The sequence below is a fragment of the Dendronephthya gigantea genome, unplaced genomic scaffold, assembly GCF_004324835.1.
Source record: "Dendronephthya gigantea isolate DGI-Jeju-01 unplaced genomic scaffold, DenGig_1.0 000196F, whole genome shotgun sequence".
In the NCBI taxonomy this organism is placed as follows: domain Eukaryota; kingdom Metazoa; phylum Cnidaria; class Anthozoa; order Malacalcyonacea; family Nephtheidae; genus Dendronephthya; species Dendronephthya gigantea.
The window spans coordinates 48249-63452 of NW_021163206.1; the positions used below are offsets into that span (position 1 = coordinate 48249).

Sequence of the window (15204 nt, forward strand, 5' to 3'; positions counted from 1 at the left end):
CATGCCGAATTGGATCGCTTTGCTCGGGAAAAGAAGAAATGTTGGCCAACGCTAAACGAGTAAGTCGCTATTGCAAATGTAGTCTAAGGCTTAATAACCGAGCTAAAAACCTTACGAAACTGGTAACACAGTAAGTTTTTTCTCTGGTAATATAGTTTTCTTGAGTAATTTGCCTTGTTTCCATGAACTGGGCAAAACTGGTAACACAGTAAGTTTTTCTCTGGTGATATAGTTTTCTTGAGTAATTTGCCTTGTTTCCTTGACATTTATACTTTATACATATATATATATATATATATATATATATATATATATATATATATATATATATATATATATATATATATATACACAAAGTGTATCAAAAAAATGTCCCAAATGTAAAATTTCCGTTTTTCAGAATATTTTGCAGAATTTGGCAAATTTTTGTGTTCCTAGAGATAGTTAAGACTTATCTGGTATACCTAGGCCAAGTTTGGTTTTTCATTAACAAAGTTATGTTACCGGGGGGGTGTTCCTTTCCACTGATATTGAGAGGGCTTGCGCGCGAAAATGTGAAGCTGAAATTGAGATATTATTTACCTGTCTAAAAGTAGGAAAGCTTTTTAATAAATTGTCAAAGTTTCAGGAAAAATAATGCAAACTGGGAGCAACGCGTGACCCCTAAAAGTGACAAATATTTTATTGCAAGCAGTGGATTAAATGCATGGTTGATTTTAGCGTAACCGATCTCATACAAGGTGGGCAAATGAATAAATTAAAGCGAGAAACGAAACAAGAAGACGAAGCGATTTAATAACAAGATTTTTATTCGTGATGTTAATCCTCAACATTTCCACCATTTCTTTTAAGCAAACTGCGGCTCGTGTGAGCATGGTAAACACTGAACGGCGAACCATTTGTCTGTCTTGCCTCAAATTATCCATTTCGTTCGAAATTCTTTCTTGCAAATCGCCTACACTACCACCGGCAAATTTAGGCGAATGGACAGACAAACGGTCCACTGTTCAGTGTTTAGCATGCTCAGACAAGCGTAGAATGAAATGGTGGACATGCTGAGGGTTAACATCACGAATAAATCGCTTTGTTTTTGTGTTCAGTTTCTCGCTTTAATTTATTCATTTGCCCAGCCTTACATGAGATCGGTCACGCTAAAATCAACGATGCATTTAATCCACTGCGCGCAATGAAATATTTGTCACCTTTAGGGGTCGTGCGTTGCTACCAGTATGTATTATTTTTCCTGAAACTTTATTAAAAAGCTTTCCTACTCTTATACAGCTAAATAATATCTCAATTTCAGCTTCACATTTTCACGCGCAAGCCCTCTCAATATCAGTGGAAAGGAACCCCCCCCCCGGTAACATAATTTTGTTAATGAAAAACCAAACTTTGCCTAGATACCGTAATTATTCGAATAAACGCCGCGGCGTTTATTAAATATTTAGCAATTAAGATGCGGCGTTTATTCGAGGGCGGCGTTTATTCAAGGGAGGCGTTTATTGCAAACTCGTAACAACTCTCAATTTATTGTGTAATTTTAAACGCCAATTTAACCAATACAATCAATCCCCAAAAAAACTAAGTGTAAAAGTTATGTGTCTTTTCTATTTATATAATTATATATGAAAATTGAACTGTGGTTATAAATAAATGCTTCGAATAAACGCCGCAATGACGAAAAGGTTGCGGCGTTTATTTGAGGGCGGCGTTTAATGATATTTTTGCTTATCCCTGCGGCGTTAATTCGAGGGCGGCGTTTATTCGAGGGAGGCGTTTATTCGAGTAATTACGGTATACCAGATAAGTCTTAACTATCTCTAGGAACACAAAAATTTGCCAAATTCTGCAAAATATCCTGAAAAACGGAAATTTTACATTTGGGACATTTTTTGATACACCCTGTATATATAGCCTGAAAACTTAATAGAACTGGGCACTGGTAACAATTTTATCCGTGCCGTGCCGATAAATTTAGTCTATAGTGTAAATGGCGCTGGTATTCGAGTGCTACATTCCTGCATGGATTTTAGAAAGCTGTGTCGATTATTGATGATCAACGCTCTTTCTCTTTCCAGGTTCGTCAGAAGCAACTAAACATTGATCAACTTCACTATCAGTTGACAACAGAGAATCTTCGGGCCAGCGAAGAAATGAATGTTTTGAAGCAGCAGAACTCTGATCTCAAGCTGCCGGTAACCCAAGCAAGACAACAGGCTGACCAATTTTACAAAACGGGTTTGGAGAGAAATATTGATGCCGTATCATTATAATAAACCAGGTAAGTTCGATGATATTGTTAAATAACTAGATCGCAGATGCAAAATGGAAATAGGTATATAACATTAAAACAAATTAAACGTGTAAATGTATCACAGTCTGAAGCTTAACGGTGAACTCACTTTCAATTGTACTCTACCCTGTTGCTGGTTAATGCAAGATCGAACGAAATTTATATGTACTTTTAAAACCGCAAGCAGTTAAGAGAGGATTTGATTAGGTATCAGCCGGATGTCAGTAACATCCTGGGAGATTCACTGAGTAAAAGCGAGCAGCTATAATGCTAAACCTAAGATATCAGTTGTGACAGCCTTATGCCTGTATTCTAAAAGCTCACTCGAACGGCCTTTAGTGGAGATCTCAATCTAAGTCATAACATTCCCAAGGCGGTATTTCCACTCGAATAAGAGCTTTATTTTCAGTGTTTTACCTTAGATCTTTTTATCGATTAAGAAATTACTTTCTCTTTGATCAGTGATAACAAAATTTGGTTGTCGCACTCGATGAGTGAGGGTGTAACACGGCCTACAGGCGAAGAATTACTGCATGATAATTGTTTGATATTTATCTGTTTTGAGAGCGTAATGTCCGAAATTTTTGTATTCGGTGTAATTAGACGAAAGTCGAGTTCGTGCAGAGATTGTTTATGAAATATTGGTTAATGTTTGTCGCAGATAAACTACCGCAGGTATAGAAGTATTAGCAACATCTAGTCAAGAATTGTGTGACAGACAGGAGATGATTGCTTTTTCTTATTGGAGTTGCTTTTCTGCAGTTGTCAGCATGCATTAAAATTGGATCTTGCCAGTCACGGAAACCTTTGAATACGTACAATCCAGAAAGTCAGTTTATACAAGACCTTCGAGAGAAAGGTGAGTGTACTTTCTGACGCTTTTGAAATATTATCTTTATTCGTGTTTAGAATCTTAAGAACGTAGAACCTTCTAAATCTACTGAATTGAAATGTATATATAAATTGTGATGGACCCAACCACTGTCCGGTTGTTAGACCATATATAGAATGCCTATCCCTTGCTGTCTTGATCCACCTGAAATGGCGTGATATAGCTATGACGCTATAGTATAGCTATGACGCTATAGTATAGCTATGACGCTATGGTAGCTACGACGTTAAAAAGTCTACGTAGATATATTTCATTCCAACTCGTTCACAATTGGTAAATTATGATCTTTTCCAAAACTGAAAATTGATTGCGGCGGGAAAACCTAAAATTTCTCATCAACACATAAGAGACCCTAAATTCATTTCATAAAATTCTGAACTACTTAGCCGAGATTTGAATTTTAAACGTTTTCCTTTTTTTTTAAGAAGTCAAGCTGCTCAACGGATTAATGGATTAACAAAAGAACGCGAACAGTTGATTAAAATTGGGAAATAAGCTGACAGCTGAATTGTTGAAATATAAAGGTATTTTAAAGGATGTTTTGGTATCTACTGACTACTGTATTAAGATGGCATTATATAAAACACGTATTCCCTATAACCCCACAAGTGAACACATGGCTCAATTAAGAGTAAAAGTACATATATGAATTGTACAAAAATTACAAGTACAAGTATATATATAAGTCTCAACAGGTCTAACAACAGGTCTCGTTCCTCGAGCACTATATCCATATTGCTGAACTATTTGGTTGCCTTACAGTAACACGAATTGAAGGACATTGAATAAGAGACACACTCTGTTGTGACTTTTAAATACAAGGAAATAAAATGGTGTCTTATACTTACAATGTCTGGTTCGTCAACAAAAACTAGCTGGTTCGGATGCAAGCAATCTATGACAATATATTCCTCGTGTTGGGATAATATTACACTGCACGTTGGACTACCGAAACGGCAAGGCTTCACATTATCCCTGTTTAAAAACGTCTGAAACGTTTTCATAACGTCTGAAACGTTTTCACTCTCCATACTTTCCAAATTTAATTTGGCGCGAAAAATTAGATAACATACATGGCTGCTGCTCCCGGATTCACTGATAGTTCTGGTGTTACGAAGAACTTCACTGCTCCCGGATTGACTGATAGTTCTGGTGTTACGAAGAACTTCACTTACAAGTTGGTTATAAATTGCACACCTCAGGTATCAAAGCAGAAATTGTTGACTTCCCAACACGAAACTGATACTAAAGAAAATTTAAAAACACATATCTTTTAACTTGGCTTGGCTTATACCTCAAATGTATTTGTGTCCATCCTCAAATACCCTCGGTAGCTTTCTTCGTCTTCGAGCCTCATTTCTTGGACGAGGGCGTGATAAGCGCCTCTTTCGTTTCTTCTGGCAATCCAACTCTTTTGCCACATATTACGTTTCCTGTCTTTGCGTGCCTTTCTTCTTTTCACCACAACGTAACGGCAACCAACATAGCAGCAGCAGCAAGTTTCTTAGCTTCCTCGTCAGCCATTTAAACCCATTGATTTAAACCTCATTTTGGGAATTTGTTTATGGTTGAAACACCTATACGTTTCTTTACGCTGGCCACCTACCTCCCCCCTAAGCCCGTCAAAAAAAATATCGGGTTGTCTGAACAGTCCACCAAAAATCGGGCCGTACGTAGTTTTGGTTTACATACAACTTTCAATTAATACAAAGAAATTTACCATACAAATTAGTGAAATTACAATAATAAACTACAAAATACTTATTAGAATTACAATTTGGAGAATACTATAAAAAAGACTACAAACTCTAATTCCCTTTTTTAACCAATGCAAACTGATTTATAATATCCCAGACTTGACTTGCGCGTGTGATACTCGCGCGCGTGCCGCGCTTACTTTGTTTACTGAAGCCTAGTTTCCATAAGGTTGTTATCTGTCGCTACGTGTCTTTCGGAGTCTTTGGAGTAATCTTGAAAGACCGATAACGACAAAGAAAAACCGAAAACGACAGTGTCGTACATCGTCACTATACCAAAAACAAAAAGGAGGCCCTTAGCAAGGAGTTTCTTCTTCAACTAAATTTGTTTATGCTCATATAAGTTTTTTCTACTTAGTAAAATATTCCATACTTATTTGTTATAAATTTTAGATTCTTCTGTATGTCACCGGACCGCTTTGACCAGAATTTTGTCGTTTCTTTTCGTTATACGTCTTTGAGATAGGGGTTCTTTCTATCCCAACGACACTGTCGTTTTCGGTTTTTCTGTATCGGTATATTGGTCTTTCAAGGTTACTCGTCAAACGACAGGTAGCGAAAGATAACGACCTCAGTATCGAAACTAGGCTTTAAGGCGGATTTCCAGACGGTGCAAAATGTCGCTTGATCGACTTTTTGCGATCGCTTTTCTTTGAAATATAAACAACAAGATGCCTACTCAGGCGATCACGGATCACTCGGGCTACAGTTATCTCGTAGTGACATGGCATGTTCGTGACACCCGCGCGAGAAACGATCCTAGGACGATTTCGATTGGTTCGAAGAATTCGTGCCGCCCACGCGTGATTTTTGTAAACTCGCGACGCAAAAGAAAAAACCGAGCCCATTTTATAACTCCGTCTACCTACGGCAACCTCGCTACCTACGGTAGCCCGAGTAATAAGGCGGAACTAATCCATTAGATGAGCTTGACTTAACACATTCGAAAGAGAGCGATGAAAGTCTGGGCTGAAAATTTGCATTTTATCTTTTGTCTCATAAAACGTCTCATCCAGTTGGGCAAAATATAATCGACCAAAAATATCGGGAAAAAAATTTGTTTGAAAAAAAAATTGTTTGTACAAGAGACAAGTCGTCGTTTGACAACATTTGACAACATTTTACGCGTTTTAAACTGATTGCAGCCAAGGGCGTAGGAAGCATCCAAAGGTTGGGGGGGGCACCAGCTTCTAGGGGCACTTTTGGTTAATAAAAATGGCGGTTAAAATGGTTAATAAAAATATATATATATAGGGAAGGTTTGAATCAGGGACCGCCGACCGCAGAGCATTTTTCGTATTTCTTGGGCTTCGTACTGCTAGGGGGGTCCGGGGGCATGCTCCCCCGAGAAAATTTTGAGATATGGGCCTCTGAAATGGCCGCAAATCCCTCTCAATTTAAGGATTATTGGGAAATAGTACATACTTTTTTGTTTCTTTTCGCTTCCAAAAAGGGCACTTTTGGTCCCTTGAAAAATCTTGGGGGGGGCACGTGCCCCCAGTGCTCCCCCCTTCCTACGCCACTGATTGCAGCCACTAGGACTTTACATTTAGTAAATCAGTTTACAGTTGTCACTCTTCAGAGCATCATGCACTTCAAAATTTAGCACCTTCAGGTATTAAATCATTGACACTTACATCTAGTTTAGTAAGTTTACAGCTGTCACTCTTCAGAGCATCACTTAAATATTTAGCACCCTCAGCTGTTAGACCATTGCGACTTACATTTAATTTAGTAAGTTTACATTTGTCACTTTTCAGAGCATCACTTAAATATTTAGCACCTTCGGCTGTTAAAGCGTTGTCACTTACATCTCATTTAGTAAGTTTACAGTTGTCACTCTTCAGAGCATCACTTAAATATTCAGAACCTTGAGCTGTTAGTCCATTGCCGCTTACATCTAGTTTATTATGTTTACAGCTACCTCTCTTCAGAGCATCACTTAAATATTTTGCACCTTGAGCTGTTAAATTATTGCCACTTACATGCAGTTTATTACCACTGCCTCTTACATTTAGCTAAATTAGCTTGGTAAGTTTACAGGTGCCACTCTTTAGAGCATCACTTAAATATTTTGCACATTGAGCTGTTAAACCACTGCCTCTTACATTTAGCTTGGTAAATTTACAGGTGCCACTCTTCAGAGCATCACATAAATCGTTAGCAGCTTCAGCTGTTTAACGATTGCCACTCAAATATAGTTTAGTAAGTTCACGGTCGTTACTCTCATGATTTTCGTTCTTCAAAAACTTAACCAATTCACGGATAGCAATGTTCGTCAGAGTACAACCATTGATCTTATAAGCTGTTTCAAGTTATTGATGTGGCGTAAAAATTATTATAGTTCTTTATTATAGTTCAATTAAGAACTCACTAATTCAGTTGCTCGTCTGAACTCTCTCTGAAGGCCTCCAAACGTCGGATATATACAAATATACCGCTACATCATTTTTGGCAGTTCCGCTTTTGTTCTTTCTTGGCAGAACCTTGGAAAATGAGCCTAGGTATCAGATTAGAACGGATATGCGGGTCATCTAGCAGAGTTTTGTGTAATCCGACCCAAAATCGTCACAAAATCTTTTTTACGACGTAAATGCACGAGCAATGGCTTGATTGACAGCTCGAGATGCCCGCTTACCATACCATTGTTGACCATTTAATCCATAAAAATACACGATTATGAGTTAAATAAATTTGTTCCTGACTCAGAAAAAGTTTATGAAACTATTGTGGTAGTAATGGAATAAACAATTATATATTACTCAGAGATTATATACAGTCACGAATTTATATAGAGATTTGAACACGGGCTAAATTCACCACTTGCACCGTGGGCGCCACGTGTACTTGACACGTGATCAAAAATGTAAACAATCGCAAAAGTTCGGACTACGGGTCACGCAAACTCTCACGCGATAGTATAAAAAACATTAGTACATTGCACGCAAATTGGGTTGTTCCGTAGTTTTTTCAAACTTGTGCTGTTTAAATTTTCTATTCTGTTTGATTAAAAAAGATATATATCTATATATATGATGTCGCGCGAAAACATAGATGATAAGTTCAAAGCGATGAGTGTGAAAGAGCTTCAAAAATATTTATCGGATCACGGCGTTACCGTAAGCGGCCATCTAAAACCTACTTTAATCAATATTGCATCTTCTGTCGAAAAAATGGGGTTGCCAGTTGATCCGAATTTTACAAAGGATGACCATAAAGAAAGTCTGGAGCGTCGATTATTTATTCATGATATTCAAATAAACGACCTGTTATATATATATATATATGTATTATATAGACGTTGTGTTATTTGTTAGATCGGAATAGATCGGAACATTATCGAGACGATTCTCCTTTTGGAGTATGGGATTGTAAGAGAGCGGACATGTTGTTAGATTGTGATTTTGCAGTCGAGTTACGTTTGTAAAACGATTTGAAGTTGATAAATAAAACAGTGTACAGTCAGTACAACAATGGCGACGAGTTCCGCAGCCGTTACGGCTACAAAAGGACCCAAGCTAAAAGTTTTACCCTTCGATCCTCATGGTGATCGGTTGGACCTAGGAAAACGATGGGAAAAGTGGTTTGAATGGTTTGAGAGAGACCTCAAATACAATGGATGTGACCCAAGTAAAACCCCAGAAATAGCCAAAATGGCCCTGTTAATATACGCAGGCACTGATGTTGAAAACCTGCACGACACGCTGCCAGAACCAGGCAGACCAGACGGGGTAGAAGAAGCAGATTGGACGGTGTATGAGAAGTCAAAAACCAAATTGGAAATACATTTTTCACCAAAACAGTGTAATGATTTCGCCATTTTTGAGTTACTCCGAATGAAGACAGAGCCCTCGGAAAGTATCACAAGTTATGCAACGAGACTGCGTAAAGCGGCAAAAAAGTGCAACTTTACAGATTGGTCAGCTGAAAAGATGATTAAGAGCCTAATCATTAGTAATATGTATCATGATACCCTTCGCCTAAAATTTCTACAGAAGGATCGAACACTCGACCAAATCTTAGATATCGCAAGAAAAAAAGAAGATGCTGTCGCCCGAAGTAAAGTAATGGATGGAGCCCGCGACCGGAAGTGAACAAGGTGGATACAAAACGAAGCTACGCATCACCAAAGAACCCAGACCAGTGCAACAGGTGCGGACATGAGAAACATATCCCTGCTTCAGAGTGCCCAGCCTTAACCAGAGTCTGCAACTATTGCAAGAAGAAAGGACACTATGCCAGCAAGTGTTTCAAGAAGCAAAAGGAAGCAGGAGTCAAGCGTATCGAGGAAGAGTCCCAAGACAACACTGAGAATGACTCCGACACAGATGAGTATGATGTGGCCCAAATCGGATTTGTAAACAATCTTGGGATGAGGGAGAAGCCATCGTTGATGAGAGTCCGTACCAACGACCAAGAAGTATTGTGGCAACCAGATACGGGGACCCAAAAGAATGTTTGGGATGAGAAACAATTCCGCAGCTTTGAGAAGAAGACCAAGGAACCGGTAAAGCTGTCGCCAACAAATATCAAGCTGTTTGCATATGGGGGCAAGACACCACTGTCGGTCATTGGATCGTTCAAAGCAGTATTGGCAGCAGGGGATCGGACAGTCAGCACCGAAATATATGTAACATCGGAACCATCCGCCTACCCACTACTCTCTGAACAGTCAGCAAAGCAGCTACAGCTAGTCAAATACAATGAAAGTTTCCTCGTAAAGCAAGTATCCGAGCCCTGTAAGAAAGTTATGGCAACAGCCAGACGCCAAGAGGTAGCAGACATGATTGCAGACAACCCAGAGGTATTCACGGGCAAGATCGGTAAAGCCAAGACGAAGGAAGTGTCACTGATGATCGACGACAGTATCACACCTGTTGTTCAGAAACAAAGACGAATACCGTTCAATCTCTTGGACCGGGCAGAAAACAAGATCCAAGACCTCCTCGATCAAGACATCATTGAACGAGTCCCGGACAACCAGCCACGTAGTTGGGTTAGTCCCCCAGTAATTGCTCCGAAACCAGATTCCAATGATATTCGTTTCTGCATTGATATGCGTATGGCGAACGAAGCTATACAATGCCCGTGTACACAGATACCAACAATGGCGGATATCGTAAACAAATTCCAAGGAGCAGAACGCTTCACCAAACTGGACCTCAAGGAAGCATACCACCAGTTTGTTCTAGACGAGCCATCGCGCAACATCACCACATTCTATGGCCCTGATGGCCTCTACCGTTACAAGAGGCTCAACTACGGAACCAAGTCTGCCCAGGATATCCTCCAGCTGGAGATGCACAAGATGCTGTCTGGTGTCCCAAACCAAGTGAACATAGCGGATGACATCTTGATCGGCGGATCAGTTGAAGAGCATGACACAACCTTGCAGAAGGTCCTGTCAGCTTTAACCAGCAATGGCATCACGGTGAACCCAGACAAATGCATCTTCGATGTAGAGGAGGTGTGCTTTGTTGGACTGGTGTTCAACAAGTAGGGCATCAAGCCGGACCCAAAGAATGTACGGAATCTACAAGACGCAAGCCAGCCTACAAGCAAAGCGGAATTACGATCTTTTCTCGGAATGGCAGGGTTTAGTGAACGCTTCATCCCGAACTTTGCAAGTATTGTCCACCCTCTACGGCAAAAGCTCAAAGAAAATGTCTGGGCCTGGGACGGAAAGTGCCAAGAAGCATTCGTAAAGTTGCAAGCCTCGCTAAGTGATTTCTCATTATTGCACCATTACGTCATCGGACATGACACCGAAGTAGTAGTAGACGCCAGCAAGACGGGGCTAGGAGCAGTTCTTGTCCAGCGGGCATCAAAGAATGAGGCCTTCCACCCAGTTATGTACAAGTCGAGGGCACTGAAAGAAGTGGAAACTAGATATTGCTCGACGGAACGAGAAGCACTGGCCGTACGCTGGGCATGCCGGAAGCTAAGGAAGTACCTGCTTGGTGCACCAAAATTCCGTATTGTTACCGACCACCGCCCATTGACCTACATGTTCCACAAACGGTGCGGAGAACTACCTCCAAGAGTTGAGAACTTTGTTATGGACGTGCAAGAGTTCGAGTATGAAGTTGTTTACCGCCCAGGGAAAACATGCATTGCTGACTACATGTCGCGCCATCATGTCGAGAGAGAAGGATCAAGCCGAGTGTCCGAGATCGAAGCAGCAGCTGAAAGCGTTGTCGAGGGATGGTACTGCCACGCCCTGAATGAACAAAGGGCAGTGACGGTAGATGACATTAGAACTGAAGGGGATAAATGCGAGTCTTACCAGAAACTGGTTAAAGCAGTTCAATCAGGAACTAACCAGGAAGATGAAGAATTAAAACCTTTTATGGTTCCAGAAATCAAACACGACTTGAGCGTGGTCAATGGTGTGGTGTGTCGAGGATCACGTGTTGTCATTCCCGCTGCCCTACAAAGACGGGTTGTGGAATTGAGTCACCGAGCACACCAAGGAGTCAGCAAAGCAAAACAGTTCTTACGAACATTCTGCTGGTTCCCCGGGATGGATAGGGCTGTCGAAAACCAGGTACGAGGTTGTCTACCTTGCCAAGCTGTCCAACCAGCCAACAATAACCAGCCAATCAAACCATCGGAGTTACCAACCGGACCGTGGCAGTATGTGGAAATGGACTTCCAAGGCCCATATCCCAATGGGGAGTACATATTCATCATGATCGATCGCTACAGTCGATGGCCCGAGATGGCATGGTTTCGAAAAGCGCCTAATGCAAACACCACAATCGCAGCCATGCAGAGAATATTCACCAACAAAGGTGTTCCAGCAGTGTGTCAGTCGGACAACGGATCACCGTTCCAATCAAGAGAAATGGAACAGTTCGCCCAAAGCAGCGGATACCACCATCATCACATTACCCCTGAGTGGCCCAGAGCGAATGGGACAGTTGAACGCTTCAATCGGAGCATGAAGGAAGCTCTGCAAACAGCAACCCTGGAAGGGACTCCCCTGAGAGATGCATCCCAAAGATTTTTACAGATGTACCGATCCACCCCGCACAGCGCGACCAACGTCAGCCCACATGCTGCAATGCATGGCGGGAGAGAAATGCGGACAGTACTGCCACTTATGACACCGATCGACCAGGTTGTAGATCGGACACGAGACCAGGAATACAAAGGCAAGATGAGAAACGGGCTTTCACCGCACAAACTTCGCGTAGGAGACACTGTTATCGTGAAGCAGACGAAAGCCAATAAGTTGACAACCACGTTCAATCCTACCCCTTTGAGAATCACGGAGGTTCAAGGCTCGAGAATTACTGCACAGGAGATTAACGGAAGCTGGACGGTTACGAGGGACGCGTCTTACTTCCGGAAGATTCAGACCGACGCACTTGCAGACAACGAAGATGAGGACGACGCGTCAGGCGAGAGTGAGGGAGAGACGGAGAATAGAAATGCGGGTAATGATACGTTGCAGGGGGAACAAAAACAACAAGAGACGCCGAACAAGAACGCCGAGCAAGCGCAGAGACCACGACGAACAACCCGAATGCCTACTTATTTGAAAGACTATGACATTTAACGGGTCGGACTATTATTGTTGGTGGGGAGAGATGTTATATATATATATGTATTATATAGACGTTGTGTTATTTGTTAGATCGGAATAGATCGGAACATTATCGGGACGATTCTCCTTTTGGAGTATGGGATTGTAAGAGAGCGAACATGTTGTTAGATTGTGATTTTGCAGTCGAGTTACGTTTGTAAAACGATTTGAAGTTGATAAATAAAACAGTGTACAGTCAGTACAACACGACCCGTTTACCATGAAAACAGAGAACAACTTCGTCCAGTCACCCCCATTTGGATTGTACGATATATTTAATCATTTAATATATCATTCCACCGTATATGATAAGCAAGGACTTGCTTCATACAAGTCATACGATGATTACAGACTGTTTGTAAACGGTTATGTCCATTCGTTACAAGCAACAACTTTACAAGATTGTGGAGTTCATGTGTACGTTGGTAAAGTGCAGCCAAGCATGAAATCAACAACTGACGACGGCAAAAGGTTTTACGAACTGTGGTTTATTTTAGAAGGTCGTGGACCAAATCGTGGTAGTGTTATAGATGCGTTTTGTACATGTAAAGGAGGCAGGGATGGTGGGTGCAAACATATAGCCGCTGCAATGTATTCGCTCGAGGATTTGTTGAACACCCGTGAGGAGGATAGCGTGACAAGCGGACCTTGTAAATGGACAAGAAAACCTCGCGTGAACACAGAGCCTTGTCCTGTGAAGGAGTTAAATATTACGAAGGATAGGATTGCACCTGCAGTTAAAGCAAAGAAAAGACCATACCAGTGGCTCCAAAATAAAGATTTTGATCCAAGGCAAATTCAGAAACCCGTAGACAACGAGGAAATTGCACGATTTACGTCGAGAATGAAAGAATTGAATCCTGGATCACCCCTCTTCCCACTGCTGAATAAATTATATTTATTAACAGATGAACCTTGCAAACCAACTTCACCTGCTTGTACCAAAGCACCACTGTCTGACCAGCAGAATAAACCATCTTTGGGTATAATGGCACAAAAAATTATCAAGTTACTCCATTTACACAGATCCCTAAGTCCAAATGATCTACTTGCATATTTGAAATTGAGTGATGAGGAAATCAAAAATATAAATGAATCCACTATTGAGCAATGGCAATCTGAGGACTGGTACATTCACAAACAAGGGTTCCTGTCGGCATTTAAATGCAAAAACTATTGCACCAGGCAAAACAGTATTAGAGAAGGAAAGTTTGATGGTTTTTGTAAACTGGCAAAACAGACTGTAAATGTTTCAGCTAGTGTACCAAGGGAAAAAATGCACAAGGACATCAATAATCCTAGGGAATGGGGATTAAACAATGAAGCAAATGCAAGAAATGCATACAAGAATGTACAAAGCCATTTGCATCATAATGTCCAACTTCAACATTGTGGCTTCATGATATCAGCTAAAAAACCTTTCATGGGAGCAAGTCTTGATGACATTAGAAGTTGTGGGTGCATAACTGGTTGCCCCAATGTAGCTGTTGAATATAAGTGTCCATGGTCGCATAAGGATAAAGATCCCAAGGCTGCATTTCTCTCAAAAGAAATTGGAGGTGTTATTGTCAATGGTAAATTATGTTTGCAAACAAGCTGCAAGTATTATTATCAAGTCCAGATGCAGATGTTTGTCATTGGCTTGTTATCCTGTGATTTTGTTGTGTGGACAACAAAAGGAATTCAATGTGCAACAGTGCCATATGATGCTAAGTTCATGAATGATGTAATTTTGCAATTGGAGGAGTTTTGGATAGGGCAGGTTGCACCTTTGCTGATATTAGAAGTTGAACATTTTACTGAGGAAGGTAATTACATATAATTTTGGAACTTATGCTTTAATTATTACTTCTTTCCAATAAAGAATATAGTTCTACATAACAAAGTTCTTGTAGAATATTGAAATTCCTTAATTTTCATCCATTTCAGATCACTCAAAATCTGAAGCGGAGACTGCCAAAGCGTGTGCAGGTTCTTGTGAAGATAAAGGTAACATTTCTCATTTGTGACTAATGATATAAGTTGTATACCTTTATCTTGCTTCTCTTTTTGTTCACACCTTGAAATTTATCAACAATAAATCTATGATTACAGGGCAAGATGGATCCATTTATATAATTGATGATGATTCTGAACCAATTGCAAATTCCTCCATTAAACTTAATGATGTTGAAATCAAAGAGCATGATCTATTTTCATTAACCCCTGGAAGGATGATCAATGATGTTATTGCAACTGCATTGTTAAAGTAGGTATTCCTGCAAGTATATATGTATACTGTGTCATGTACATGCAATAACAATTTATAATTATGCTTGCATATAGTGAACAGTTATGCCATTTTCCTGTAATTGACTGCCTGTTTTATTCCATTTTGTGTGGGGAACAAGACGGTGGCCTAGCTTCTGACAGGTAAGACAGTAATTAATTAATCTAAAATACAAAATACTGTGCCATTAAAATATTTATTGTATTTATTTATGTATAGGAAAACAAGAATGGTGGCTGCTGAAAAATATTTAACAAAAGATCATCTGGAAAAGGATTATGTTGTGATTCCTGTTGTGCGAAGGTATACATTTAATGAGCATGCAAAATGTACACACTTCTCTTTTACAGAAATATAATTCACCATTTTACACTTTTTTCATTACAGCCTTCATTAGTTACT

General features: G+C 40.2%; 3 protein-coding genes and 2 long non-coding RNA genes across 5 annotated transcripts; all 5 read left to right on the top strand.

Moving 5' to 3' along the window:
- Positions 1 to 31: 31 nt before the first annotated feature.
- Positions 32 to 3097, top strand: LOC114539205. Its single transcript, XR_003688857.1, has 3 exons — positions 32 to 59; positions 2079 to 2281; positions 3056 to 3097. It is a non-coding gene; the product is annotated as an uncharacterized LOC114539205 (long non-coding RNA).
- Positions 3095 to 4930, top strand: LOC114539204. The gene is made up of 3 exons (XR_003688856.1): positions 3095 to 3152; positions 3611 to 3709; positions 3948 to 4930. It is a non-coding gene; the product is annotated as an uncharacterized LOC114539204 (long non-coding RNA).
- Positions 4931 to 8415: 3485 nt separating this feature from the next.
- LOC114539209 (uncharacterized protein K02A2.6-like) lies at positions 8416 to 10442 on the top strand. The gene is made up of 2 exons (XM_028559878.1): positions 8416 to 9001; positions 9127 to 10442. The coding sequence occupies exons 1-2, from the start codon at positions 8416 to 8418 to the stop codon at positions 10440 to 10442; spliced, it is 1902 nt and encodes a 633-aa protein (XP_028415679.1).
- An 87-nt stretch (positions 10443 to 10529) lies between these two features.
- Positions 10530 to 12506, top strand: LOC114539210 (uncharacterized protein K02A2.6-like). The gene has a single exon (XM_028559879.1). The coding sequence runs from the start codon at positions 10530 to 10532 to the stop codon at positions 12504 to 12506; it is 1977 nt and encodes a 658-aa protein (XP_028415680.1).
- Positions 12507 to 12630: 124 nt separating this feature from the next.
- On the top strand, positions 12631 to 15199 carry LOC114539212. Its single transcript, XM_028559880.1, has 7 exons — positions 12631 to 12638; positions 12723 to 14341; positions 14463 to 14522; positions 14628 to 14781; positions 14859 to 14945; positions 15022 to 15105; positions 15190 to 15199. The coding sequence occupies exons 1-7, from the start codon at positions 12631 to 12633 to the stop codon at positions 15197 to 15199; spliced, it is 2022 nt and encodes a 673-aa protein (XP_028415681.1).
- The last annotated feature ends 5 nt before the right edge of the window (positions 15200 to 15204 follow it).